Source organism: Melanotaenia boesemani, chromosome 9 (assembly GCF_017639745.1).
Source record: "Melanotaenia boesemani isolate fMelBoe1 chromosome 9, fMelBoe1.pri, whole genome shotgun sequence".
Taxonomy (NCBI): domain Eukaryota; kingdom Metazoa; phylum Chordata; class Actinopteri; order Atheriniformes; family Melanotaeniidae; genus Melanotaenia; species Melanotaenia boesemani.
This window is the reverse complement of record NC_055690.1, coordinates 26,677,318-26,705,107: the sequence shown is the minus strand read 5'-3', so window position 1 is coordinate 26,705,107 and position 27,790 is coordinate 26,677,318. Positions and strand designations below refer to the sequence as shown.

General features: G+C 38.3%; 2 protein-coding genes across 5 annotated transcripts in view; both read left to right on the top strand.

The window, feature by feature from the left end:
- The window catches only part of zbbx (zinc finger, B-box domain containing), a 57,714-nt gene extending 30,440 nt beyond the window's left edge, over positions 1–27,274 (top strand). The window contains exons 10-19 of one of the 3 annotated variants that reach the window (XM_041995506.1): positions 2,482–2,603; positions 2,815–2,873; positions 5,084–5,286; positions 6,028–6,858; positions 10,213–10,433; positions 11,462–11,497; positions 12,238–12,406; positions 24,823–25,128; positions 25,255–25,321; positions 27,059–27,237. In XM_041995506.1, the coding sequence (XP_041851440.1) occupies positions 2,482–2,603; positions 2,815–2,873; positions 5,084–5,286; positions 6,028–6,858; positions 10,213–10,433; positions 11,462–11,497; positions 12,238–12,406; positions 24,823–25,128; positions 25,255–25,321; positions 27,059–27,137 (2,093 nt within the window). In that variant the 3' untranslated portion in view covers positions 27,138–27,237. Of the gene's footprint in view, positions 1–2,481; positions 2,604–2,814; positions 2,874–5,083; positions 5,287–6,027; positions 6,859–10,212; positions 10,434–11,461; positions 11,498–12,237; positions 12,407–24,822; positions 25,129–25,254; positions 25,322–27,058 lie in introns of all 3 variants that reach the window. The other 2 variants (XM_041995508.1, XM_041995507.1) reach the window with 2 other exon arrangements.
- On the top strand, positions 22,081–24,218 carry LOC121646493. Of its 2 annotated transcripts, XM_041995510.1 has the most exons (2): positions 22,081–22,757; positions 23,019–24,218. In XM_041995510.1, exons 1-2 carry the CDS (start codon positions 22,365–22,367, stop codon positions 24,009–24,011), a joined length of 1,386 nt encoding a protein of 461 aa, XP_041851444.1. In that variant the 5' UTR covers positions 22,081–22,364; the 3' UTR covers positions 24,012–24,218. The 2 variants fall into 2 exon arrangements, with proteins under 2 accessions (XP_041851444.1, XP_041851443.1); XM_041995509.1 differs by having other exon boundaries at positions 22,081–24,218.
- Positions 27,275–27,790: the final 516 nt, after the last annotated feature.

The window sequence follows — 27,790 nt, the reverse complement described above, 5'->3', positions numbered from 1 at the left end:
GTTGGCCTGCGGGGTCTGGAGTTCATCAGTCAGTGAAGTGTTCTGACTTTCTGCCCCCCAACTGAGGCCAAAAGGAGATGAGTAGACCAGGATTTTCTCTCCCCTTCCAAACCTCTGGGCCCTGGGGCTGTCAGCTGCCTTTCAGTGCAACAATCAAGCTTGACTCTTATTTTGACCTTGTTGTCATCTGCAGGTTCTTGCTTTTCCCCATCCCATAGCTGTCTGTCTTAAATAATTACTTCCTTCACATCTATGAGGTCAAAATTCCTGTGCTGATCATAGGACTGTTTATTATGAAATAATCAGAAGATTGTTTAGCATGACTCAAAGCTCTGACTGAAATGTGACTGAACTGTGTGGTGAATTGGGTCTTTGTTGTTTACCAATAGCCCCACAGCTGTCCATTGCACCTTTCCACATTCTGGTTGATTTTTTATTTAAACGATATGCAAGCAGTATTACCCATAACAAGGTTTTTTGTTTTGATTAGAAGGAACTGATTAGGTTTTACTGAAATCCTTATTTTTTCTAGATGAAAACATGCACAAAAACAAACAAACAATAATGAAAAAAGAAACAAAACAAACAAACAAAAAAAAAACATAAAAAATCATGACCTCTCTGTGAAAAATCAGTGAATCAGTGGTGTAGAATGTGCGTGTGAATCAAACAATTGTGTGTAAAAGTGTAAAATGAGCAGAAAATCAAGATCATCACAGGGCTTCCTGCTCTAGGGACAAGAAAGCAAGAGTGCTGTGTTAATGGCAGCCATGTTTTAAAGGCTTGGGACCCAGATGTTTCCAGCAAATCACAAATAATCCACTTTCACCAAAACCTAAAGAAGATAAACCAGTTTTTAATGCAAGAGGAAAGACTGGGCCCATCACACATAAAAATTGACTTCTTTATTACAGACAATTACATCACCAACTCCAATTGGCTTGTTAAAGGGTTTCTGAAGCTCTTCTCCTGTTACTAAATTCTTATTGTTCTTAAATAAACTCAGAAAAATGAATAATTTCTTATAATTGTCACAGGTCTGAGAATTTTGACATGCTGGGAACCTTTATGTGTTGCATAACATTGTATAGCATAAAGTTAAATGGATGTTGTAGGAGAAGTCTTGATGTCCATAAAACTTGGCAGCTTGCATGCGTGTTTATACCTCTGTCCATGTGCATGAAGATTTTCACAAGTTGTTGGTTCCCTCACATACACTAAATGTAACTTGCACAAAGCAGTCACAATAAAGTGTTTCTTTTACTAAAAATATGCCCAAACTATTCTATGAAAAACAAAATCAAATGCTCACAACATAGCTTATTTCTCTGCTTAGAGTTGAATAATTGATACTTCTTTCTTGTAGTTATATGCAGATATGAGGAAAACAGCAGTGTCTTTGGGAAATGAGGAGCTGTTCAGCACTTGATAACCTATTCCTACCACCTGCTTCAAGCTTTTCTTCTAATCCATGCCAGTTACAACAGGTTGCAGAGTTTCTCCTCCTCTCCTGTCTTTGAATAAGAAAGCGTGGGAAATGAGTGTGTGCATGAATAATAAAAGCTGTTTACCGGCATCATGTGGGGAGCACCCCCTTGTTTTAAATTCTCATTTTCCTGCACTGTCAGACCCATGTGGTGATGTGATAGAACCGTGTGGGAAAGAGTGTGCGTTTGTACGTTTGCTTGTGCAGGCAGATAGCTGATAAAACTGAACTGATAAAACAACTGAAGAGGAGAATTCAGAAAGATGTTTTTTTTTTTTAATCACTATTGCATTACTTCAATTAATCGATTCATGTTGATGTCCTATAAAGAGTATTTGAAAACATGTTGTGGAACACTGTTTCATCAATATCTGTAAATACTTTTGCCTGATATTAACACACATTTCCAGGTTGCATAAATATAAGAGAGGAACTGTAGCTCACCTAATGTGTCTGCTGTAGTTTGAACAGCAATGTGGTCCTCCCTATACAGACCATCATTAGTCCCCTGCTGTGTCAGCAACAGCTTTCAACTTAATCAAGATGATAAATTAATACAGATCCAAGTGCGCTGTTCTTCATGACACTGACAACCGATGCCTAGAGGAGGAGGGAATACAAGATGAAAGACATGTCCATTCCCCATCTTTTACAGGCAGAAGAACCAGCCAAGCAACATATTTTATAGGGCTGCACAAAAGTTTATGCTACAAAAAGTAAATAGAAATTCCTTTACAAATATTAATGCATTTTTCTGACTTAACACAATTCACATAAAAAAGTAAATATCAGATTACATTTCTTTTATTTTATTAATTCTTCCCTTTGGAGCGTTTCTGCACAGTTGCTCTAATAATATAGGGCTTCTTTATTATTCTGTATTAAAATGTGTATCTCTGTACATTGCTATTAAGGTCACATTAAATTTAAAGATAAGTATGCAATTGAAAAACACATGCCTTATTCCTTGATTTATGTGTGTGTGTACTTCTTAGGTGAGGAAGAGGATTTTCATCGCTACTATACATCATTGTTTGCTGTTCCTGTCAACAGGGGCAGGACTGAACCTCAGACTTCCACACCTGAATCGTGCCTTGCCATAGAAATTTTGGATGAGGTGAGAAAATAGAAACATTTTCATAAAAAGACAAACAAAAAAAAATCATAAACAATGCACATATACACAATGCCAGTATAGATGTTCTAAAAACACAAACATCCACCAGCAAAGAAAGTGTCACAAGAGGAGAAATTTCTTTCTTTCTTCCCACTTCTAGCTCACTCTCCCTCGCTTATATGACAACACTAATCTTTTTTATTCTTTACAGACTTGCAGTGACATAGACAAAACCTGTGCTGCTGAACAGAAGATGGATAAAAACGAAGAGTAAGACTTAATAGAAACAAAATTTTTACCATTAACCTATCCTAAAAGCTGCCAAAAAACACAAAATCTTTGCTCGTGTGAAAATATGTAGAGCTTTATATTAAAAGACAGATAAAAGTAGAATACCTATTCAATTTATTTCCTATGTTAAAAGTGAAAAGTACACATTTTTTATGCAAGGTGACATTTAAAGGACAATTTCACCAGCTGTTATAGTGCACTGCCTCCATAAATATCTGAAAAACAATTTTAAAGCTGACAGCTTCATGCAATTCTCTTAAATAAAGCCATGTATGAGGAAGAGCTTGCTACTCTGAATCTGCGGTGGTGTCTGGTTCATTTTCATCCATGTGGCTAGTTGGCTGTTATTGCCACAGAAATACAAGAGGAGACCTTGATCTCTTTAGGTACTTTAATTCACTATGTCTTAAGTTATAGAATGGCTCTGCCAGGAGATTGTCATTCCTAAATGTAACTACACCATATATGCAAACTGTTCTTGATGCTGTAAAAGGCACACAATGTTGCAAACCAGACTATAGACCCTCCCTGAGCCTACAGTTTCTCTATCTCACCTTAACACAGCCTCGTCTCCCCTCGTATCAGGACACACAGCGACCTCCTCTGTCTCACCCTCCAGCCTGTCTGTCTCCTGCAGCTAGATGGAGAAACAACTGGAGAGACTAAACTGGAACAATGCTTCATGTCCAGATGGTGTCAGCCCCAGGGTGCTGAAAACCTGCTCAGGACAACTAGGTTGGATTCCACAGCACCTTTTCAACACCAGCCCCGAAAGTCAGCAAAGAGTTCCTTTCCTATGGAAGACATCCTGTCCTGTTCCAGTACCTAAAAATCACAGCCATCTGAATTAAATGACTACAGACTGGTTGTCTTAACATCTCATGATTAGCTCACCTCAATAATGACTAATGAAGATAATAATGAATAATGTATGACTACCTAACAAACAGACCACAGTTTGTGAGACTGAAAGGTTGTGTGTCCAAGAAGGCGGTCGGGAGGACCGGAGCACCACCAGGGACTGTACTCTCACCTTTTCTTTCAAGCTGTATATCTCAGACTTGTAATACAATGTTGAGCATGAGAAACATACTGCAGTTATCTGTGATGGACAAGAAGTTGAGTACAGGTCTGGAACTGGTGATTCAATTTATGGGATGGTGTGAAAAACAGTCGTCTCATCTTGAACAGAAAACAAAAAGAGGTGATTGGATTTTAGGAGGAACAGAAGTTAAAATAATGTTTACATCCTGGGAGAAAAGGTGGAGGCAATGGAGGAATACCAATACCTGGTAGATCAGCAGGACAACAGAGTAGACTGGAAGTGCAACACAAAAGTTATCTCCAAGAAAAGACAGAAGAAACTTGGATCCGTCAACGTATGCACCAGAATGTTTAATATCTGCTATCAGTCTGCTTTGCAGCCATTAGCTGAGGCAACAGCATCAGAGCCAGAGACTTAACGAAACTGAACAAACTAATCAAGAAGGCTGGTTTCTGTGCTGAAAGCAGTTTGTGCCCCTTGAGCTCTGATTGTACAGCGAAGAATGCTGCACAAGTTGCTTGAAAACAATAGACAAACGTTCACACCGTATACACAACCCAGCGAGGAAACAGCAGAATGTGCTTAGTGAGAAACTTCTTCAAGTACCAGACTGAACAGTTCAGGAGGTCATTTCTGTCAGCAGCCAGCGCCCTTGACAACAAGACTTGACTCTGAATTACTTTTTTCTCATTTCTCTCTGGGGATAAAGTATTTTTGTTTAATTTCATCCACCACTTTCATTTCATTGCATTAATTTAAAAACCTTAAGGATGAGAGGGAATTTTAAAAAGCCAAAAATGTCACCTATTAATCTAGCAGCCGGTAAACATGTTTTCTTCATTGGTTTCACTTTTTGCTTTTTAGAGACAAAAGAGATTATTACAGTAATTTTAGTTTACAGATTTGTTTATGTCTTAGCAAAATAAATGGGAGTTCTGTAAAAGCTTGAATCAGTAGTGAGGTTTTAGAAATAAAATGCAATATATTACAAGTGCCAGTTAACATCTACTCGTTTAAAATAAATCACAATATTAAAATTGATTTATCCATTTTTTTCAAATGTGATAATGTTATTATCACAGTCTCATTTTGTTATTATACAGTGTCTGTGAACTTGCCTACAAATTGCTCTGTTTTCCTACAGGGTACCTTCTGTTCAGCAGATCTCCAGGAGAGAATTAACTCGAGTGTCTAAAATGGCTCTATCCAGTAACAGGTCTTCAAGAGCTGGACTTTCTTCTCCCAGTAAAACACAACCATCCAGACAGTCCGGCATGCCAGTGCAATCCAAAGCAGCCAAGAAGCTCCATTCATCTCAGACTTCACAACCAGAACACTCAGTCAAAGGTGAACTGTGTGTCAAACAGAGATAAGTTAAAAAAAAAAAAAGCTATGCTTTCTGTAGAGATTTCCTTACAGACAGCAGATATCATGTTAGATTAATGCACTCTTGAGCTTATCTTTGAAGTGGTTCAAAGTGTAAAGGTTCACTATTTACACACAAAACTTTTTTCTATGGTTTGTGTAAAAAAAAAAAAAAAAAAAATCATTTCATTCATACTGAAAAATTTATCTCACCTATGTGCCTCTGCAGGATATGAATGTGACTTTTTTTTTGCCATGTAAGCGCATCTGTTATGATATAGTTAATCATGAGGAAAGATGGATGACAGTGATTTGTTTGCTTTGAGAACTGACAGTGTGGTGTCACTGCATATTTGCCAAAATTCTAAATTATGCAATGGGTGTTTAATTTATACTCTATGAAACTAGATAGCTGAAAGGGAAATGAGTTTTTAATGTCTAAATAAATCTTATCAAATGAAAACCAAGAATCCCTGGTGCAGTGTAATACCCCTGACTTTGGTAAATGTGGCCTTAAAGATTCAGATCATGAGGTAAACATTTTTCTAATAATACTAACAGGGTAGGACCTGGAAATTAAGAAAAACATATGCTTTTTAATAATCCTTATTGGACAAACATGTTTCTTCTTTTTGGTAGCCACACTTAAAAATAATTTGTAACTACGTGCTCGAAAACCAAACAATATACTTAATATTATTAACATATGTTTATTTTGCACAGCATTGTCTTCTAAAAGTAAGACATCTACGTGTCCCACTGCTGTGACCTCTGGAACTTCAAATAAATCAAAGAAGAAAACAGCCTCAAAGTCATCTATGTCTATGTCCTCCCCATCTACCATGAAGTCAAACGATAACTGTGGATCGCCACTGAGTTCATTCCTTTCACCAGAAATCCCTAAATCTTCAACCAGCCCTCTTTCTTTTTTTGATGAAGTTTCAGCTTTAGATGGTAATATGTCAGCCAACCCAGAAGAGCATCCTTCCCATTCTCCATCAATATCCTTTTCCCTTCGGTCAACCTTCACAGTTTCACCATCAAGCTCTACTCAGTCAACCTTTTTACCCAAGGTTTATAACTCAACCCTGCTCCAAAAAGACTTGGACTTGTCTCTCTTGTCAGCGAAACGTCAGTCCTCCCAGTTATTTTCTGAACCAGTCTCTTCTCTGAATCTTTGTGAAGCTCCAAAAGGCAACCTGATATTCCAACAACAATCCCAGCATTCCATGTGTGACCCAGACTGTCTTCAATCAGAAAATCAACTCAACCACAGTTTGTCACCAATGTCTGCCACCCCATACCCAAAACCAGAATCCCTGGAACCAGTTCGATCACTACTCAGCCCTGTGCCATGTGGAGTATATGCAAATTCTTTCTGTACATCAGCTGAAAAATATGAAAAACATCCAGTTTTTATATCCTCTACGCCAAGATCTGGTGACCAGAAGTCAAGTCAGTTTCTTCAAGATCCACGTTTTAGTTCATCATCCAGCCTGAAAACTGTCATCAACAATCCTGTCAAAATGGACAAAGTCAAGGAGCCATCAATAGGTACATGAAATGTAATAATTATATTATGTGTGCATGTGTCTGTGTTGATTCTGCTCAAATGTTGATAAGAGCATCAACTAAGATCAACTAAGAGCAACAACTTGATATTATACTTAATAATGTTAAAGCTCACTATGTATTAGTGGGGAGTTGAAACTGTTTTTGTTTCCCAAATTTTAAGAAGCCTAAGTAAATGTGTGATACACATAATGGCAGTTTTATAGCCCGGACTGTCAAAAACTAAAAGATTTATACAAAACTTCTAGTTGTTAAAGTTTCAGCTTCTGTCTTTAGGTGCCTCTCAATCTCACCATGCAGTTTGGTTTAACTGCGGTGTGTGTCTAAATTGCTTTGTGTTGGTGCTCTGGACTGGGCCTACGCTTCTGATCTGTTTATTTGGGTGCAGAGGCTTAAATTAGAATACTTGCTGCCTTTCCTGCTTCATATCACCAAGAATGTATGACAAACTCTTAATTATTCCTTAATAAACAACACAGGCAGATTAAATGAATATATTTTTCTATCCTTATCATTTAATAAAAGACAGTACAAATTTACACTGCATATCATTAATGAAGATCATACGATCTGGAAAGAATATTTCCACCTTTGCTCTGACCTTGTTAAAACAGGGTTGTAGCATAATTTCACCCACTGGCAAGGTGGAAATAGAAATGTGTAAAAGACATGCATGAGAAGTAGGCAGGTTAATAAGGGTTATGGATATTTTTCTAAGTCAGTTGTGGTAATAGACTTACTAGTAAATCTGTTAGCTAGCCAGCTGTTGTTAACTAAATCATTAAGCTTCAAGTCTGATCGAATGAAGCATTCATACTCTTCACTTTGTTTTTACAGGTTTTACACAGAGTAATTTAATTTCGTCTTTCACTAAAATTCCAAGAAACTCGGGAAAGAATTGATACATTCTAGGTGCTGAGATTTTGCTAAGAAAATAAACACTTTAGAAAACAAAAAAAGTTCTGTTTTTGGATGAGGAAGCATAGGTCTTTGCATCCAAAAAGGCCATTTCATCATACTGCAGTTTGAACACATTGATTGTTTATATTAATAAACGGTTTGTGGTTCTCAGAGTAATGGCTTCCTTTCATTCCCTCAGGCTGTCAAAGCCAATTTAGATCCAACCATAAAACGTGTTCTTTTTCTATTTATTAAAATCGATTAAAGTTTGGTTTTAAGTGAATACCTGACATAGCACTGTACCAGACAGGAAGGTAATTACACTGTAAAGAATGACCCTGAATTCTTTTAGTGTAGAAACCACACTCACACACATACACGCACATTTATTTAGCTAAGATTCACTGATGGAAATAGACAAATCTTTTTCAAATTACTGCTTTGTTTTTGGCTGTATGCTCTCAGCTCTTATAAAGGATGTGCTCATTAAACCATCACATGAAAAGATTCACAATCAGGAAATGATGGTTTGGACAAAGCTGGGAGGCTCTTAGATATGATAGGTCATACGTCCTTTTTGGCAGTAACATCCTCAAAGAGTATGCACATTCTTCGCAAAATATTCTGCCTCTTATAAGGTTCTTACTAACCTCTTTGAGCACTCTGCATTCAGCTTTTTGAGACAACTTAAGTGGGCACCCAGTAACCACAGTGCAACAGTATTTCCATTAAAAAGTAGTCTGTCTTCTACTGCTACTACTACCTTTTGTTCCCATTTTAATGAAAAATGGAGTCATGCTGCATGCCATGATTCTTCACAGGGTCATTGCTGCTACATGACAAATTACACCACAGTTATGCTAAGATGAATATAGAAAATGTTAAGGGTTATTTGTTGAGCATCCAAAACTGTCAGAAGAATGTTTTGTTTTTCGAGCTCATAAGTATGACTAAAGTATGATTACACCTTTTGATATAATGAATCTACATAGTGCACTAATTTAGCCAATAATCTAATTTTAAAATTTTATATATTAATCTATTTAATACAGAAATAATTAAAAACACTCTATATTTCCATTTTCTTACGCCCCCTATGGAAAGCTAATTCGGAATCCATCTTGCATCCTATCTGTACTGTGAGCTCTGTCCAGCCAATAAAAGACTTATTTTGACTCTTGTCTTATCTCCTACTTTGTCTCTTTCTCTCTTTCTTTTCCTCTCTTCCTCCGATAACGTCTTCTTGTGTTTCTTTGCTGATTCAGCCACAGTGCTTTTTCAAAACAGCTGGTGTGTTTATATCCGTTTGCATTATGCACCGCGTGTGACTTGTGACGCGGTGCATAATGCAAAACTTAGCTGCAACGTCACACTGATGAAAAAGTTGTGTTGTGCAGTTTCTAAGCCTTGGGATGCTGCTGGGCAGTGGTGGCTCCAGAAATGCACATAATAAATGTCACTGTGCCATCAAACGAGTCCGGAACGCAGAGTTTTAATGTTGGAAAGTTACAGAGCAGGACTTTAATGTACATTATAAATATAACCTTAGGTTAATTCTTTAGATCTGCATGCTGTGCTATGCTAGCTGCTATGTGTCATGATCTGAGATTTTGGTTTTGGTTTTTATGATCTTGTCATGTTTAGTTCTGTTTTTCCTTGTCTTATTTTGTAGGTTTTCCTACTGCTTCCTGTCATTAGTGCACCTAGTTTGATTTAGCTGTGTGTTATGAGATGGACTTTTACTTTTTTTTTTTTTTTTTTTTTTTTTGTATCCATGCTTGTTTGTGTTCCCATCTCATGGTGGTTTATAGGATGTAGTTTATTGTGTGTGTGTGTGTGTGTGTGTGTTTTTTTTTTTTTTTTTTTTGTTTTGTTTTGTTATGTTATTTTTAAGAAGTATTAGAAAATATATCCAAATCCTTGTTTGGAGTGTTACATCTACAACAGTTTGCTGTGACCAGTGTTGACAGTTTAAAATAAAAGAGGAATATTATTTACAACTTTCCCTTATCTTGCTTTTACCTTATCTTGGATCCACTTTCTTCACACACATTTTTTCACACATTTACCTTGCTTCCTCTGTTCATTCTTCATGCCAATGTCATCCCTCAGCCTTGCTATCCTTCACATCCACCGCTTCCTACAGCTCTTTGACCAGTCAGACACTTGAATGCCAACCTTATCAGCTTATTAGAGCTTTACATTGTCAGGGACACTCCCATCTCGTGTTGCAGATTAAAGTGTTGCATCATTGGTTCAAAGCATGATGAACAATGACAGTCAGAGTGTTTGTACTGTTCACCTTGAAAGTCCAACAAATTGTAGGAAATGAGTTTAGCATTTAAAAAAAAAACGAAAAATAAATTTTTTGATTCACAACTCAGAGTAAACCTTTCTGTCTCTATCCGTGTGTTAATATGTGTGTTTTTCATGTAGACAGTGGAGATGAAATGTCCATTGACAGCCTGGGTCTGGCTGAAGAAGACTCTTCAGGCGAGGAAACACAAATGGAGAGACGTTTAACGAGAGAGAAATCCAAAGAAGAAAACCACCGTCCTGTGCTGTCTCATCTTGATGATTCCTTTATTCTTGCAGAGGTGGAAACAAAGAAAGATTTGCAGACTGAGGAGCCAGAAAAGCAGTCAAAATCATTCATGGTAATATATTTCCACATTCCATTCTGCTTTTGGTTATTTTGAAAGAGTATCCCTTGGGCTAGAAATCTGTAATAGCTCTCTAAAACACGTTCATCTCCCAGTATAGGAATGTTATAGCATGCATTTACAAAGATGTACGTGTTGTAAGTGTTTGACAAAAAGACAAGGGAGCATCAGTGAAAAGAGATTTTTATTTAAAGACGAGGAGCCTACTCAATGTAATTCACAGTTTAGTCGTATTTACAACCTTTCTTCCTGTGCATGTTATTCAGATTGTAAAGTAGTATCACAATAATCCATCCCTTGACAATTTATCATGTTTTTAATGCAGTGTACTGCTAATTCAACTACCTTTGTTTTGACATTGTATCATATCTTGAAAATATAATGTCTTGTCAAAGATCATTCATTTAAATGAATGAAAGAATTGAATAATGCCCACATGAAAGTTTATCTTCCGAGCATGTCAGGATGGGTAATAAAAAGAGTACACGGGAAAGTTGTAGAAGTTCATTACACTGAACATAATCACTGCACTGAATGTGAGGACTTAAGTGACATACAGTTAGTCAGGGCTTTTATTGTTGCTGACATGATTCTTTAGATATAAAACTAATTGCTTGAAATCATTCATCTGTAGTGCAGAGGTATATAAAGCTGTGAAGACATAGGTACAAACTGTCGAGAAGAGAAACAGTGGATTAAAAAAGAACTGACTGAATACTCTCAAAAGACTCATCAGCTTGTTAATAGTGTGATTCCTTTATAGTGTGTCAGAGAGATGAAAGAGAAAAAGAAGGGGGGGTGGGGCAGTGTTTTATTAAATCGCTAGAACAAAATGATCATGATTTTACGGATCACGGTTATCTGGGGCCTCTGGACCTGAATCAAACTACTCCTAGGATGATTGGATACTAATTTATTTTTAATCTCTGTCTTTGGACCAGATCTCTTCTGGGCAGTTGTCCTCTGAGTTCCTCACACCCTCTTATTCTATCTTTTTTTCTGTTTTTTGCACCCCATCACAGTTTTGTGAACTGCTGCATCCTTCGCATTGTCAGCAGGTATTAGTCTTCACACAAAAAGGTTTTTTTTGTATCATTATTTCTTTATCTTTCACTCTTTCTTTCTCTTGACTTACCAGTCTCTGCTCCTTCCCTCCAAGCGGTACTATTCCCACATGCATTTCTCACTATATTCTCCCAGCCCATCTGCAGTATGTCACAAGGCTAGCATGCTAATGTGTCAGATTTTCACTAAACAGAGCTTACTTGCTTTAGTCCTTTCTCACACAAGGACACTTGCATGGGAGGAACAGCTAACACACCACATCACTGTGAGATGCTCTTACCAGCTCCAGGGGTTAATTAAAAATCAATTCATGAAGTGGAAACAAAGGAAACAGAGAGAGGGAAATATTCTCCAGTAAAAGATGCTATCTTATTAATATGCATTTTCACACTTGGCATTAAAAATACAAATTTAGCTCACGTTGTTGGCTTAATAGAAGTTAAACTGTTATTAAATCTTATTTTGTCCTTTGATCTGATCGTGTTTGAGTGAAAAGACACACAATTTTTAAATGAAGCTATTAATTTCCCATTCCACTATATTCACTCTATGTTCTTTTTTTAATCCATCTACTATATATTTGCTTTTTTTTTCTTCATTGCCACCTCCCTTTGTGTATCGTCTCTCATCCTTACATGACCTGTTTTTCTCGCCATCTTCATTCTCTATTCCACCATCTTCCTCCCATCCCTCCTTCTCCTCTGTCCCTCCATCTGTTTCCATATCCCCTTAGGTGATGCAAAAACAGAGTGCTGGGTCTGGATCAGAGCAGTTCTGTGATCTGGATGGGTTTTTGCCTCTGGGTTTGGACACGGATACTGGTCACCTCAGCTCACCAGAACATGCACACTGTGAACCACTTCACACGCGTCACTCTTCAGTGTGTGAGTCAGACCCAACAGGTTAGTCAAAAAGGGAAAGTCTTTTCATATATACAGAGGTGAGCTTGAATATTATGCTTCAGATTCATCAATCTAGATCATGTTTTCCTAAAAGCTACATCAGAAAGTGTCACTGCTGCTTTTGTGCTTCAAGAGATTAGATTGTAAAGATTACCTCTGTGTCCAACTTTTGCCTGAAAATACTTTCCAATTTGCAAGCATTATTCATATCACAAAGACCTCATAATAGGATTTTGAACAAATATGTAAAAATGTAGAGCTTACAAGGGACATGAAAATGAGTTTTAAACCCAAAGGAATGCTGGCTGCTTAGTGGGGAAAGGAAAAAAATGGAGACGAGGGACAAAACAGACAATTTACTGCTTGTGGGTCCGAGGGGAGCTTTTCTCTGAGATGTGTTTTTTTTGTTATGTGTGTATGTATTTGTGCCTTTGCCTGCACATGCTTCTGGGCTTATAATTCTTTTTACCTGTATTTTGTTCCTCAGTTCAGTTAAACCGACATGCACAGCCCACACCAATTAACCCTACCCTATCAACACAACTTCCATCAAAACAGCTCAATCCCAGACAACACTTCTGTTTTTGTCATGTTTATTTCTTAACTGGAACTTGGACGTAATACTGCCCGTGTCCTTTAAACAGATTATAAAGTGTCCTAAAAACTTAGCTTGTGAAAGGAGTCATCTTAGACATATTGAATATTGCCACCAACCACCTCTGAAAACATTTTCCAGTTTGTGTTTGTTAGTTTTCCAGACGATGTTCACTTATCAGTGGCTCTGTTAATGAGTCAGCGTTAGCCAAATTGCTAATATTTAACTCTTGTCTCGTGGCCAGATGTTAAATTAGCCATTAAAAGAGCAGTAAAACTACAATTACCGCCTTTCCTTGGTATGAATTCACAAAGCATATCCCCCTGCTCCAAAATTATGGAGGAACACAATGTTTTTGAATAAGAATGTAATGTCAAAGTCATGTTTAACTTTTGGATATTCAATGTTTGCTATTTATCATTTCATCATATTCAACATTTGTATGAAATTTTGTGACTAACACAAGTTTTTGTCAGGTCACACAGACTCTTCCCACCAAAATCCTAATCTGTTTATTCAAGTGTACATTCGTGCCAAATTTTAAAAACTTTCCTCCAAACATTGCTCTGATTTTATCTTCACAAGCCTGCAATGAATAGATTTACAGATGGACAAACAATGCAAAAAGTTAACGCCTTGGGCAATGTTACTCTCTGATGCAGATACAAAACATAATTTAAAACTGGTCCAGGAGAAAAAAACACAACGACAAGTTCAAACTAAATAAAACACAGCAAGCAGCATGCGAAGTAGATAAAATACAAAGAGTAGATGTAAAACCAGAATAAAATGACAGTGGGGACACTTAAGGCACAAAGCTAAGTTATAGATGAGAAATAACTGCAAAAAGTAGGCGCTTTTGTGTTGCATTTGCTAAGCAATACAAATGCCCTCACATCCACTTTAAACAGATGTATCTGTTTTAAATTTAGTATGGTTTCAATTCTTACTTTACCTGCTTAGGTAAATTGCCTGTGCACCAAATGACCCATCAGTCTTTTCCTTGAAAAAGTGTTAAAGCCAGTTTTTCAGTTTTGTTGCCATGCCTGTGTCGAATGATTGAGGTTGACAGAGCGAGACCCCCACAAGGACATCACTGTCTTCTTCGCATCATAAAGCCAGCTGTTCAAAATCCCACACTGTCTAGGCCACCGGCATTGAAACTCCAGAGCTAATTAGAACAAAAGGTTATAGACAAGGAATATCACCTTGACAACCCTTCACACTCAGTTTTGTCCCTTCGAGGGTCACCTCTATTTTTTTCTTTCTTTTTTCCAAATGAAATTGATTCAACAGATTTTATATACGACTACACTACCCTTTCAACCTCTCTCTTTCCATTACTTTCTGTCTTATCATCAGTCATAAAATAAGGTTGTCAACAATAAAGAAGACCACAGCTGCAGCAATGGCAGAGACGCTAACATAGGGGGAGAGAGGAGAAAAGACACAGGGAGTTGTACGTAAACACTAGCAAAGTGATACTGACAAACCGATGGAGAAAAAAAACAGAAAGTACAGGAAAACAAAGCAACATGAACAAAAGATACACAGTCTGACCAATATATGTTCAAATATCTGTCTTTTTAAGCTGGCTGATAGTCCCCCACTGTTCCTCATTTTATTTTCAGCTGATTTAAACTAGTTAGTAGATTATCCATGTAGTCAATAATATGAATAATTGGCTGACCATTGGAGAGAAAGATGAACATAGCAGTAATTGCTTTGCAGGATTGGCTGAACAGGCTTGTTAAGCAATGCTGGTTAAGCACTAATGTTGCTGCTTGGTAGAGAAATGGATTTTTGTATTCACAGTGATTACAAAATTCACTTGAATGAGCTTATGCGATTATTGACATTAATGGGCTGATGTATTCAGTGTGAAGTGAAAACTTGAAATATACTGAAAGGATTTCATATTCTCTGACCTTTGTTTTACCTAGTGGTTGTTTTGAGTAATTTGTCAATGCAATGTTTGTAAGCACTAAGTACTCTGTTTAACCCACTGACGACCATTGGGGAGCTTTGTTTTTATTGAAGCACACATTTAATCTGTGATCAACTGTGACAATATGCTGTAATTATGAGATCGATCATATTAAACCCTGAACAGTTAGTCATTTGTAAGCATAACCTGTAAGCATACTTAATTCCCATTTATTTCTTTGATAAATAAACAACCTGAAGGGGAATAACAACGTTCAGTATTTCAACTGCAGTTTTTTTATTCTGGGTACCATTTGTTTGTAGATCATTTGTATGTAAATCTAAAAAAATACCCACTTGAGTCAAAGCTGATGTAAAAGAAAGAAATTGCTGTAGGTAAATAGCAAAGACAGTAATTGCTACTTCCACTTATTGGCTGTGTTCAGCTACTAGTAGTGTGGCATCTGTGGTTTTGTATCAAATTTTTCCTTGCTTCCTGATATTTCATCTGCTTTTTAAAATATGTAAAGACCATTAGAGGAATAATGAAAATTGATAAACTGATGGAGTGCTTTTAAAATAAAAGAAGTGGAGAAGCAACCAGAGAAGAAGAAGAACCATTTTGGGGGGACCCAGCTACTGTTTCCATCAACACTTAAAGGTTTCTCACTAGTAAACTGTGTTAAAAACACATTTAAAACACCCTGAAAAGAAACATCCTCACCACGATAAGATTCCTAGAGACGTGAGGAGTTGTTACAATTCAGAAACACTGATTATTAATAACTTAGATCAATCTGCTGAACAATGACTGAAGTTCAGGATTAGATGCGTTTCACCTGTTTCTGTCTCAGAAGTCAGTGTTTACCTTGCGTTTGGTGTAGTTCCTAAAGCTGTCATGCATTTAAAAACCACTCATCATGTTCATGCAACCATTTTACAAACAGATGGATTAAAATCTGCAAGTCTATCAGCTGCAACTACACCATCATACTCATCACTAATATTAATTAAACATTTATTGTTCTGATATGTTGATTCTGAAATCAAAAACATTTTCTTTTCATCTGTGTGGATTAATTTCTGATGAATTAATATATTCTGGGTGTTATAAAAGATAACACATGTCTAAATATACAGGCGTAATTAATTTAATACATCTTGCAAAGGAGAGGAGCTTTTGCAATCAAAAATAGGAGGAAGTATATTTATTTATTACAAGAACGATGAAATGTATAAAAAAAACTTTACTGAATATGATGGCTGGTCTACACTGAAACGTCTAAAAAGAGTAAAAAGTCCTGAATGTTTTGGCTGAATGTGTGACAGAACAACACTGGGACTCATAATCAACATTCTGTTGGAGGAAAGTGATGTTCTCATCTGCACATGGGAGTTTCATCCAGATCGGTACTACTGAATTTAAATTCACGTACTTATTGCGTCTGTAGTCAGTAACCCTTTCTACATGAATTCTCGGGTGTATGCCACCACCTCACCTGCTCTCTCATCCCGTTCATCTAGTTGACAACATTTTAAAGGCATCCATTTTTACTTCTGCTCACATGAAGCCCAAATTGTCCTTTATATCTAACTCATGGCCAGCCAAACCCCATCAGCTGGAAGAGTTTCTGCAAAAGTCCACTGTTCTCTGGGATGTGTTTATCCACCATATTCACTGCGCTGTACCAAGTCGGAAATGAATGTGTAAAAACTTACAGTCATGGATGAAATTATTGGCACCCCTGGAATTTTTCCACAAAATACACAAATACTCCCAGGAATTGTTGCAATTACAAATGTTTTTGGTTTAATTGTGTTTATTTCCTTCATGTGCATTGGAAAAACAAAAAAGCTGAAGAGAAAAGCCAAAATTGACAAAATTTTACACAAAATCCAAAAAATGGGATGGACAAAATTGTTGGCGCCATCTTATAACGGGGGTAAATAATTTTATTTCAATTAGGTGATGCTTGTTTAAACTTAGCTGTGGCACTTACCAGGTGCTGGTAATATAGAAATCACACCTGACACCAGTTAGAAGGTATAAAAGTTGACTTAACCTTTGTGTTGTGTGCATATGTGTCACACACCAAACATGGAGAAGAGAAAGAAGCACAAAGAAGTGCATGAGGATTTAAGAAGCAAAATTGTCGAAAAATATAAACAATCTCAAGGATACAAGACCATCTCCAGAGATCTTAAAGTTCCTTTGTCGACTGTGCGTAATATAATCAAGAAGTTCATAACCCATGGAACTGTGGCTAATCTCCCTGGACGGGGACGGAAAAGAAAAATTGACGAAAGGATGCAACGCAGGATAGTTCGAATGGTGGATAAATATCCTCAGTCAACATCCACACAAGTTCAAGCTGTTTTGCAGACTCTGGGTGTAGAAGTTTCAGCTCGGACCATACGTCGTCATCTGAATGAGAAGAAGCGCTATGGCAGAAGACCAAGGAGAACCCCGCTGCTGACTAAGAGACATAAAAAAGCCAGAATGGAGTTTGCAAAAATGTACCTGAGTAAGCCTCAATCCTTCTGGGAGAATGTTTTGTGGACAGATGAGACTAAGGTAGAGCTTTTTGGAAAAGCATATCATTCTACTGTTTACAGAAAAAAGAATGAAGCCTACAAAGAAAAGAACACAGTACCTACAGTCAAACATGGTGGAGGATCAATGATGTTTTGGGGTTGTTTTGCTGCCTCTGGCACTGGGTGCCTTGACAGTGTGCAAGGAGTCATGAAATCTGAAGACTATCAAAATGTTTTGGGTCGCAATGTAGGGCCTAGTGTCAGACAACTGGGTCTGCGTCAGAGGTCATGGGTGTTCCAGCAGGACAATGACCCAAAACATACCTCAAATAGCACAAAGAAATGGCTAAAAACAAAGCACTGGAGAGTTCTGCAGTGGCCATCAATGAGTCCGGATCTGAATCCCATTGAACACCTATGGAGAGACCTCAAAATTGCTGTCGCAAGAAGGCACCGTTCAAATCTGAGAGACCTGGAGCAGTTTGTTAAAGAAGAGTGGTCCAAAATTCCATCTGAGAGGTGCAAGAAACTTGTTGATGGTTATAGGAAGAGATTACTTTCAGTTATTTCTTCCAAAGGGTGTGCAACCAAATATTGAGTTGAGGGTGCCAACAATTTTGTCCATCCCATTTTTTGAGTTTTGTGTAGAATTTTGTTAATCTTGGCTTTTCTCTTCAGCTTTTTTTGTGTTTTTCCAATGCATATGAAGGAAATAAACACAATTGAACCAAAAACATTTGTAATTGCAACAATTCCTGGGAGTATTTGTGTATTTTGTGGAAAAATTCCAGGGGTGCCAATAATTTCATCCATGACTGTAAATAAAAAAAAAATGACAGGATGAAATACTCGACAGAAAATCGGTATAAGATGGAGATCAAAAGGACCAGAGCCCCTTCTGAACCAATGTAAATAGACGGCAATACAGCCCAAATGTTGATTTTTCCCATAATTATAGTGTGTTAATGAAATGGGTGCTCATTCTCTATAAGGAAAACACAGCAGGAATTCACTGCAATGACATAAAAGGATCATCATGACTCTACATAAGAATGGAAAAAAAGAATAATAAAATGTTGACTAACTTAGACTACTTAGACATGATATTACTCAAAATATAAACATTGTATAAAATAAATCATGGAGTATCTCTTATCAGAGCCATAGCAGCTGTACTGTCAATATAATGCTGTGATCAGTGCTTTGGCACGTTAGTTCTAGACAAGTGCTTTAAACTTTGTCTTCATCAGGTCAGACAGTGCAAAGTCATTAAATTAAATCAACATCTGCAGAATGCATCCAAGAAAATAAATACCACTTGCTAAGTGGAACAAAACTGCAAGATTAACAAGACTGTTACAATACCAGATGCATACAGGGAGCTAATATCTGGCTAAACATTACACCAAATTTGAATTGACCACAGACAGTGACCACTTACAATTATATCTTTATTAACTATTCTACAAACTACATGGTATGAAATATGAACATTTTAAACATAAACAGAAAATATCTAAATATGATGTTCAACCAAAGTTTGTACTGGTGACACTCAGACCCGGCTCTGTTCCACTGTCCCTGAATCCAAAGAGTCCCCCACCTCCACCAGGTGGGGTTTGGTTTGTGTTGATGGCTCGTGAATGGCTCCACAGACAGATTTGTGGACAAGGGAGTGTTCCTCAGAGTCATTTCTCTGAAGTTGCCTTCAACCGCACACATTCAAGCCAATTATTCAGTGCCAGACAGGAGTGTTCTCTTTCAGGAAGACCTAATCCTCTGATCAATAAAATTCCAAAGCATGGCTTTTTAGGTGTGTGCTTCTTTCTGAATCCTTTTGTCTTACTAGAATTCTCTACACTGGTGTTGGTATTTTTGTCCTCTGTATCAAACCACTCTCTGACTTGTACTCTGAAGTGTCAGAGAACTGCTATTCAATAAGCAGCCTCAAAAGTTGCACTGAGAAACCTCTGTTTCTCAGAAGAATGTAAGACAGAATTCAAATTCCTACCACCAGGAAATGAGAACTGTCAGGAACATCTGGAAAAGGGCTGCACACTGATAAACATATCTCTGTGTTTGTCTGTTTGTCCTTGTGAACAGTTTATAGCCTGCTGAGCTGTTCCCATTATGACTTTACAGGAGGAGCTAAATTTCATACACAGTTAATACACTGTGTTCTTATTACATACAAACATTTCTGGTACTCACTATGAAGGTTTCTTAAAAAAATCATGTAGTATCACTCGCACACGTGTCCTATGTACACACATACATTTCAGTGTACAAACACATCTAAGTGCGAGACTTGGCTCGAGAATATGTCCTCTCATCACTTTCTCTGTACAGAAGCAATGCAGTAATCTGATTATGCTCATACACACACACTCCCTTTCACTCCTACACACACTTGAGAGGCAGGACAATAATCTGTTTTACACTGTTGACACATCTAATACCCCTCAATGCCAGTCAGTTCTCAGAGCCGACTACCTTTCCTCCTCCACATATATTTGCGGTGTAACTTGGCCGTTTTTATTCCTCCACTCTCTTTTCAGCCTTATCAAACTTCTTTGCCCTTTGGTCTTACATCTTCTTTATAAATCTCCACTGTTATATCTTTCATTTTTAACCTTCTGCCCATTTATGGTATTCTTCAATTTGATGTTTTACTACTAACCTGAATCCATTCATGCAAGGTTACAGCTCCAGAGCAAACATGCTGCAGGACTGAATGTTTTCCAGAATGCTGATTCACTCGAGAACTATAAAGAATTTTGACGTTTTTAATCACACCAGGAAATTGACACGGGTGCTCAGCATGTTTTCAGTATTTTTGTTTGCACCAGTGAAGCTGAGCATAGATGTTTTGGCAAACTGCCTCATTCAGAATGCTTCATTGTTCTGTCTTGTCAGCTTACTGCTCCACTGTGCTGTCTGACAGCGTGATATAAAACATTTTACACCGAAACATCTGTGCTTAGGCTCCCTTGTGTCATTAATGAATGCCTTCAAATATCATCTTGCTTCTGAGCCTGTTTTAAACTGAGGAAATATGTTAAATCTTCTTTTCATAGCAATTTTTTTTAGTCTAATGTTAGACTGAAGTTATACCAAGTTAAGATTTGTCATGAGGAACCCACACATATGTCTTTATGTGACTTCAATTTTCAAACAGTTTATATTCAGTGTTACATTACATTTAATGCACTCTAACTGGTAACTAAAATCTAGAAACATGGCCCAAATTGAAGTAAATAGAGTCCAGAATTATGTTTATCCACATGTGTTTGCAGCTCTACACTGCATCATTTCTCCCATGCTGCTTAGTGTGACAGTTCAGGTGGTTGTGAGGGACTAAATGGAGGTTGTGTGCCAGCTTAAAGACGGAGCCAGACACAGAGAGGGAACTGAGGAGACAATGGAAGATTGAAAGACTGGAAGATTTAACACAGGTGCTGAAACTGGTTAGACAGCAAGCAGCATGAGGAATCAGTGTGCTGCACATACACACATACTCACTCACACCATCATAGCTTCTCAGTGGGGACCTCGATGTAATTTACAGTGAGCAGGTGGGGATGGATGTTCAATCTGATTCAATTTGATGTGGCTCACAGTGGAGTGGGATGAGACACCCGTCATTCCACTGACTGTTGTGATCAGTTTGGTATCTCTCACCCTCTTCTTGAATCCAGAGCAGCGTTCCCTTTACATTGAGTTTCTCTACTTATCTCCTTTCTTTCCCTCCCTCTTCAACTTCGCTTCTGCTCTTTATTGAACACAGAGAATAACTTTAAACTTTACTGTACAGTGTCTGTCTACCGTTGCATGCCTCAAACTATAGTGCTGTTTACTAAAAGGTTACATTTTTGTCTAAAGAAGAAAAATCTTAATGCAAATCACAGTAAATATCTGAATTCTACACCTAATTAAAAGTAGTACAATATCAAATGTTAAAACTGAGTTTTTTCATTTGATGGCAGTAATAAAAAGTTTGAAAGCTACTCTGTTGCATCACCGCTTCTTTTAGTAGTACTTTGTAAGTACTTTGGAACAGGAGAGAAACATTTTCGTCTCACTCTTGTTTGATGTGACATTTCAGCTGCTCAACAGTTTGAGGACTTCTTTATTCTGTTTTTGTTTTCTAATGCATCGTGTTTTTATTGCAGTCCTTTATCAGCAAGTAACTTGCAGACAATCAGAATAAAGTATTCACACAGACCATTTTTTTTCTTTGAATAATAAAGTTTTAACTTGTATCTGTGTCTGTGGTTTAACACTAGAAAACCCAGAGATTTCTTACCCCTCTACCATGCCCAGAGTACAGCCAAAAGGCTCCCCGGTTTGAAATTAACAATTCAATGGCCAACAATTAGCCCCTTTACATTTGTAAACACAGCCATTACCTGCCGTTAGCTGTTCAAGCATACTCCTTGGGGGGAGGAGTGTGCTTGAAAAGAGCCTTGTAGGGACTCTGCTTTCTACTGTGCTGTATAGTTTCACTCACCACAAACGGTATATGTGCTTTTGACCATTTCTCACATTTTCATGTACCCTTTATTGAGCATTGGTCATGTGAGGTTTCATCGTCATCACACTATTGTACGCCCAGCTTGCTTTCAAGTGAGAGATTATCACGTTTCTGTTTCCACAAAGGCCAAAAGGAAAGCATAATCAAGTATTTCAAATGAGAGATAATTACATTCCTTTTGACCTGGGAACAGAAAAGCAAAATCAAAACTGGTTTCACCACATTGTGGGATTGTTGTGGGTGCTTCACAAATTGGTGAAATGGTGGGCGTCGGTGTGAACGACTAAACTAGGGAACTGAGGTGGATAAATAGCTCACTCACAGCTTCAAGATTTCCATGGTGAACAACGGTAAGCCAAGAAGTGAAGATGCCAAAATTCTACAGCGCTCAGCAGGCTTTGGACATGATCCTGGATCATGTCAACCCTTGCGACTCAGATGGAGATGATGTCGTCCTTCAGATGAGCTCAGATTCTGAAGTTTCTTCTGATGAGGAGACTTCACTGCCCCCAGTAAAGAGAGGTCGAGTGGAGACCCACACTGGGCCAGTGGAGAAGGCAAAGGACGGCACAGTATGGTGTGAAGAACAGGTGGGGAGGCCTTTCAATCAAAGCCCAGTAGAACCATATGCTACAGACGGAGAGCCGACAGCTTTGGTCAGAAGAACGGTGTCCAGTCGCCTACAGAGCTTCCTCTGCTTCATCACTCTTGACATGCTTCGAACTGTTCAGGAGTGGACTGTTCAGCATGGACGTCGGACAGAGGAGAGCAGTTGGTTCATGGCCGTCCCTGAACTAATGGCGTTTATTGCCATTCTTCTCTTGCGAGGGGTAATTAGACTTCCATCACTGCGTGACATATGGTCTTCAAAACTGGGCCACCCACTGATCACCAGGATCATGGCTCGAAACCGCTTCCAAGACATCATGCAACACCTACGCTTTGATGACATGGACACACGTAGTGAACGAGCTGAGACTGACAGGTTTGCTGCAGTTGCTGATATTTGGAGGTCTTTCGTTTCCAACTGTATCTCATCCTACAACCCAGGCAGGCACATCACCATTGATGAACAACTTTTTCCGTCAAAGACTCGCTGCTGTTTCTTGCAATACATTGCAACAAAACCGGACAAGTTTGGTATCAAGTTCTGGGTAGCATGTGACCTGAAATCTAAGTATGTGTGCAATGTCATCCCATATCTTGGAAAAGACCCCAGTCGTCCTTCTGGAGAGAGACTTTCTGAAAATGTGGTGATGAAGCTGATGGAACCGTTTATGGACAAAGGAAGAACTGTGACCACAGACAACTTCTTCACATCACTATCACTGGCGCAACGACTGCTCAACCGGAAGACCACTCTCCTTGGCACAGTCAATAAGATTCGACGGGAGCTTCCAGGTTCAGCAAAACAAGCTATGAACCGCCAAGAATTCAGTACTCAGGTGTTTTCAACCTCTGGTGTCACACTGACTGTCTATGCGCCTAAACGGAGAAAGACCGTCTGCATCCTCAGCAGCATGCACAGCGTGGTTGAGACTGAAGACACACGAAAGAAGAAGCCAAACACAGTCACCGACTACAACAGCATGAAGCGTGGTGTCGATGTGATGGACCAGATGGTGCGAGAGTACAGTGTCCGCTCAGGAACACGGCGATGGCCAGTCGCTGTGTTCTACAACATGATAGACATGGCAGCATTGAATGCCTATGTGCTTTATCAGGCGTGCACTGGGGTGCAGGAGAGGCGGGTGGACTTCCTGGTGGAGCTTGCCAGTGAGCTTGCTCAGTCACATTTGGGAGCCAAGAAAGTCAACAAGGAGAACCTTCTTCGCCAACAACCTCCCACACCGGACCAAGGGAAAAGAGCAATGTGCCAGGTGAACTGTCGTTGCAAGAGAAATCACGCTACTGTGCGCTGTGTAGATTGCTACAGGTACACGTGTGGCAAATGCAGAAAGGAGGTGGCATGGCAGTGCCAAGTCTGCTCAGACAATGCAGGTCAAAATCACTGAGAACATTCCACCATCATGGAACATGTGAAATTTTTGTAACTTCATTGCACTGAGTATTTTAAATGTCAATCACTTCACCCACATACTGCACTGATTTATTTGTACACTTTCTTGCATCTATAAGAAAAGATTCCTTGTTCAAATCTTGTACATCAGAAATAAAAGTCATGAAGGAATGAAAAAGACAGACTGTGTTGATCTCTTGCTGAGAAGGTGAATAGGAGAGTGAGAGTGAGCAACCCCCCACAACTTGGCCAACGTGTGGGGGGTTGCTCACAGAACATCTCATTTAGAGAACAATAGTGTCGTTCACACCTGAGTTAGGATATTAGCTAAAACTAATCCCGCCATTTGGCTGCCCTCTGGGCATGGAAGGTAGAAACGCCAAATGGCGCAGCTTTGGGTTTTCTAGTGTTAATGAAGGGCTTTTTTTCCCCCATGCAGTTACTTCCACCACAGAATTGTGTTTTGAACACCTGAAGACCTCAGTCATTCAGTACTTTTGTTTTTGTGCAATTAAACAGATTCCCATAGATTTTCTGAATCTTTTAGTGTTATTACATGCTATAGAGGATCAAACCCTTTAATTTTTTTTAACTATTTACCCACATGTTCCTAAAAAATATATTGTTTTTGTAATTAAAAGAAAAATAGGATGTAAATTATTTGTAAATTGTTGTCTTCTACCCTCCCCCCTCTCTCTTTTTTTCCCAGTTTGTCAATGTTTTAAGAAACAAGGATAGATTTCTGTGTACCAGCAGGTCTCTCTATTAATTTCTTACATATCTCCTTTGTTTTTCTACTTGGCCAGGATGTAACCTGTCTGACAAGCCCACACCAGTTCTTTCTAAATCATCCAGGAGGAGAAGACCTCTCTCTGCACCTACATCTTTCAGCCTCGTTTGTACTCCATCTCCTCCTCTGTCTGCTCGCCCGTCTCATCTCACACCAGGCTCAGAATTTTCTCCAGCATCTCGTCCATTTTCCAGACCCACCCAAGAGATCATGGAGATCTGTGGTGTGGACCAGAAAGGCTGTGAGGACCCTGATTTGGAGATGGATATAACGGTACACATGCTACACAGTCTGGAGGAGGAATTAAGAGTCATTACAAAGGGTACAGACATACTCGCACATACATGTACATACAAAAATAAACTATAACCTAGTCAATATGAAATTGACTGTGGTTTGAAATAAAGCCCTAAACACTTATATAATTTAATATCTGTCTTTGCAACAGCGACTCATGCTCTGGTATTGGATGGGGAAAACGGTGGAAGTCAAAATGGGAGTCATAGTCTCAAACGGTGGGTAATGTGCACCTATAAGCTGGACACAAGTGGGTTGACAAATGGCTTCATCCTAATGACAAAACTGTGTCATTATTATTTGATCTGCAAATAGTAACATATTAAAGTCTGCATATTCAGAACATTGGTATGTCCTCTAAAACCTAAAGCTGCTGGCTTTGGAAGCTGGTAAAATTATTGTTTCAGTTTGATATCTTGACAGGCAAAATCATGATTTTGTTGTGTGAGAATCTAAACCGGAAGCCATGTGAATTCCTGCTTTCATACTCTGTCTTTTCACCATGATCAGCATGTAATCCATTGCTTTCTTGCCCCCAACACTTCCTACAATCCTCTACTATTCTAGTGGTCACAGTGGGGGGTAATCCCTCTTTATTTTTTCTTTGTGCTCCATCAATCCTTCAGTCTGTCTGATATAAGGAGTGTGTAATGGATGGTTAGCTAGCATGACTTTAACTTTGACAGCGTGTTGGGGTGAATGTGTCGTTTTTAATGTGTATATGTGTGTAAAAAGAGACCAAACAGAGTGTATCAATGTGTTTCTCTTGTATGTCAGAAATAGTGTGGGTGTGTGTGTGTTTGTGCATTGTTGATATTTTGTGCATGTGCATCTATCGGGTATAATCTGCGCCAGAGGCCATGTGCAGGGGAGGGCTCTGAATATGTGAATATCACATTTAGACATGTATTAAACAGATTACCTCATACCATAGAGAGAGCACACAAAGCAGATTTTTACACACTTACACGAGCAAATGTACACACTCATCTGCTTCCTTAACGTTTTCTTCTTTTTTTTTTTTTTTACTTAGTCATACACAAAAACCTCCATTCTTATGTAGGCAACTTTAATAGTTCCACCCCTAACTGTGTGACAATAGTTAAGATTACTATTCAAAAGTTGGATTTTAAATTATTTCATAATATTTATAATATTTGTGACATGATTTTTGCAGTTTTGTCATATATCAAACCTTCAAAACAGTTTAATTCCAGTTAATAAATTAATTTAAACAGGTATCACTACTTTAAATTGAATGTGTCACCTAAAATTTGAGGAAAAACAGTTATGATCTTTCATAACATAAACATGTAAAACCAGATAAGTAATAATTCAAAAACTAGTAATCCATAAGTGATTTATGGTCAGTCTCCAGTTCTCTGTTGTGTGGTACAACTGTTAAAGATCCTAGGTTTTTCAAAACACAATTATAGGAAATTCTCAACATATTAACATTTTATATTAAAGAATTCTGTTTAAAGTTAATTAGGTATCACATAATATTTTATATTTCTATTGTTTTATTTAAAAATCCTTCTAGGGATGGACGTTTGGAATTAGATGTTCTCTCATTCTCTGTTGATACATCTATAGCTATTTAAATAAGCAATGAATTAAAGGGATGTTGAAAAGAAAGCATAAAAAATTAACTATACCATGGCAGAATTTTACAAGTTTGCTAATGTCTAGAGTTCAAAATATCAAATGGCTTAGATTTGTTAATGAATAAATAATATGAATAAAGTTGATTCATGATTATTTAAATAATACCACCTCATCTCAGTCCCCACAAACAGCACTTACAGCTGGTGCATCCAACCGATCCATGTCACAAATGTCATCTGGGCAAACCTGCTGAAGGCTACGCACATCTGTTGTTCCATCATTGCTTGGTATTTGAGTGTTGCACATGTAAGATCTTCTGCCTTTAATCACTGGATCTGGTCTTCTAGGGTTGCAGTCAGCAAGGAACAAAAGGAAGAGGACGAAGACGCGGAGAGAGACCGACAGAGTGTCCTCCTCCTACCCTGAGACACAAACACAACAGTCATGGAACAGATGTAAAATATGTTTCTGTTTTAGTTCACCTATCTTTTTATTGTTCAGAGTAGTCTGTAACACGATGACATGATTCTAGTATATATATAAAAAAAGTTAAAAACTGAAAATATTCCTGATAATAAATTCTGTGTTGATCCATGACTTGTCTCTTTTTATGTGTTTTGTTGGTTTCTGTGCACTATATTTGTTATATAGGGATAGTTGGCGTGAGATGCATGCCTGTGGATGGATTAGCTGAGGATATAATACAAGGTGACAGGCAATGCAAGCGGAAATGAGAGGAAGTGACGGGAAGACAAATGGAGATTTTGCCTTTATTCTCAGCCAGAATCTGCTTGGATCTTCTTGACTGTGTGTGTGCGGGCGTCTGTATGTGTGTGTGCTCTTTTAGACATAAGTTAAAGGATAGACGTTGAGGGACAGTTGGTTGTGGTGCCAATTTCACCTACAGGGGTTAGAAGGAACATTTTTCACTGATGTCACCAGTTTGTTTCTTAATAAGGTTAGGGTGACACTGGATCAGGTCAGACTGTCTACACACACACGGTGGAGGCTCCTGTAGGTGATAAATTATGTTTATAAGGGAGGGAAAGGCACTGTGCTGGCGTTCAGTGCTGCCATCT

Bases quoted from the DNA above. Each gene is read 5' to 3' on its own strand.
- LOC121646493 (XM_041995509.1), top strand. From the start codon at position 22,365: ATGCCAAAATTCTACAGCGCTCAGCAGGCTTTGGACATGATCCTGGAT.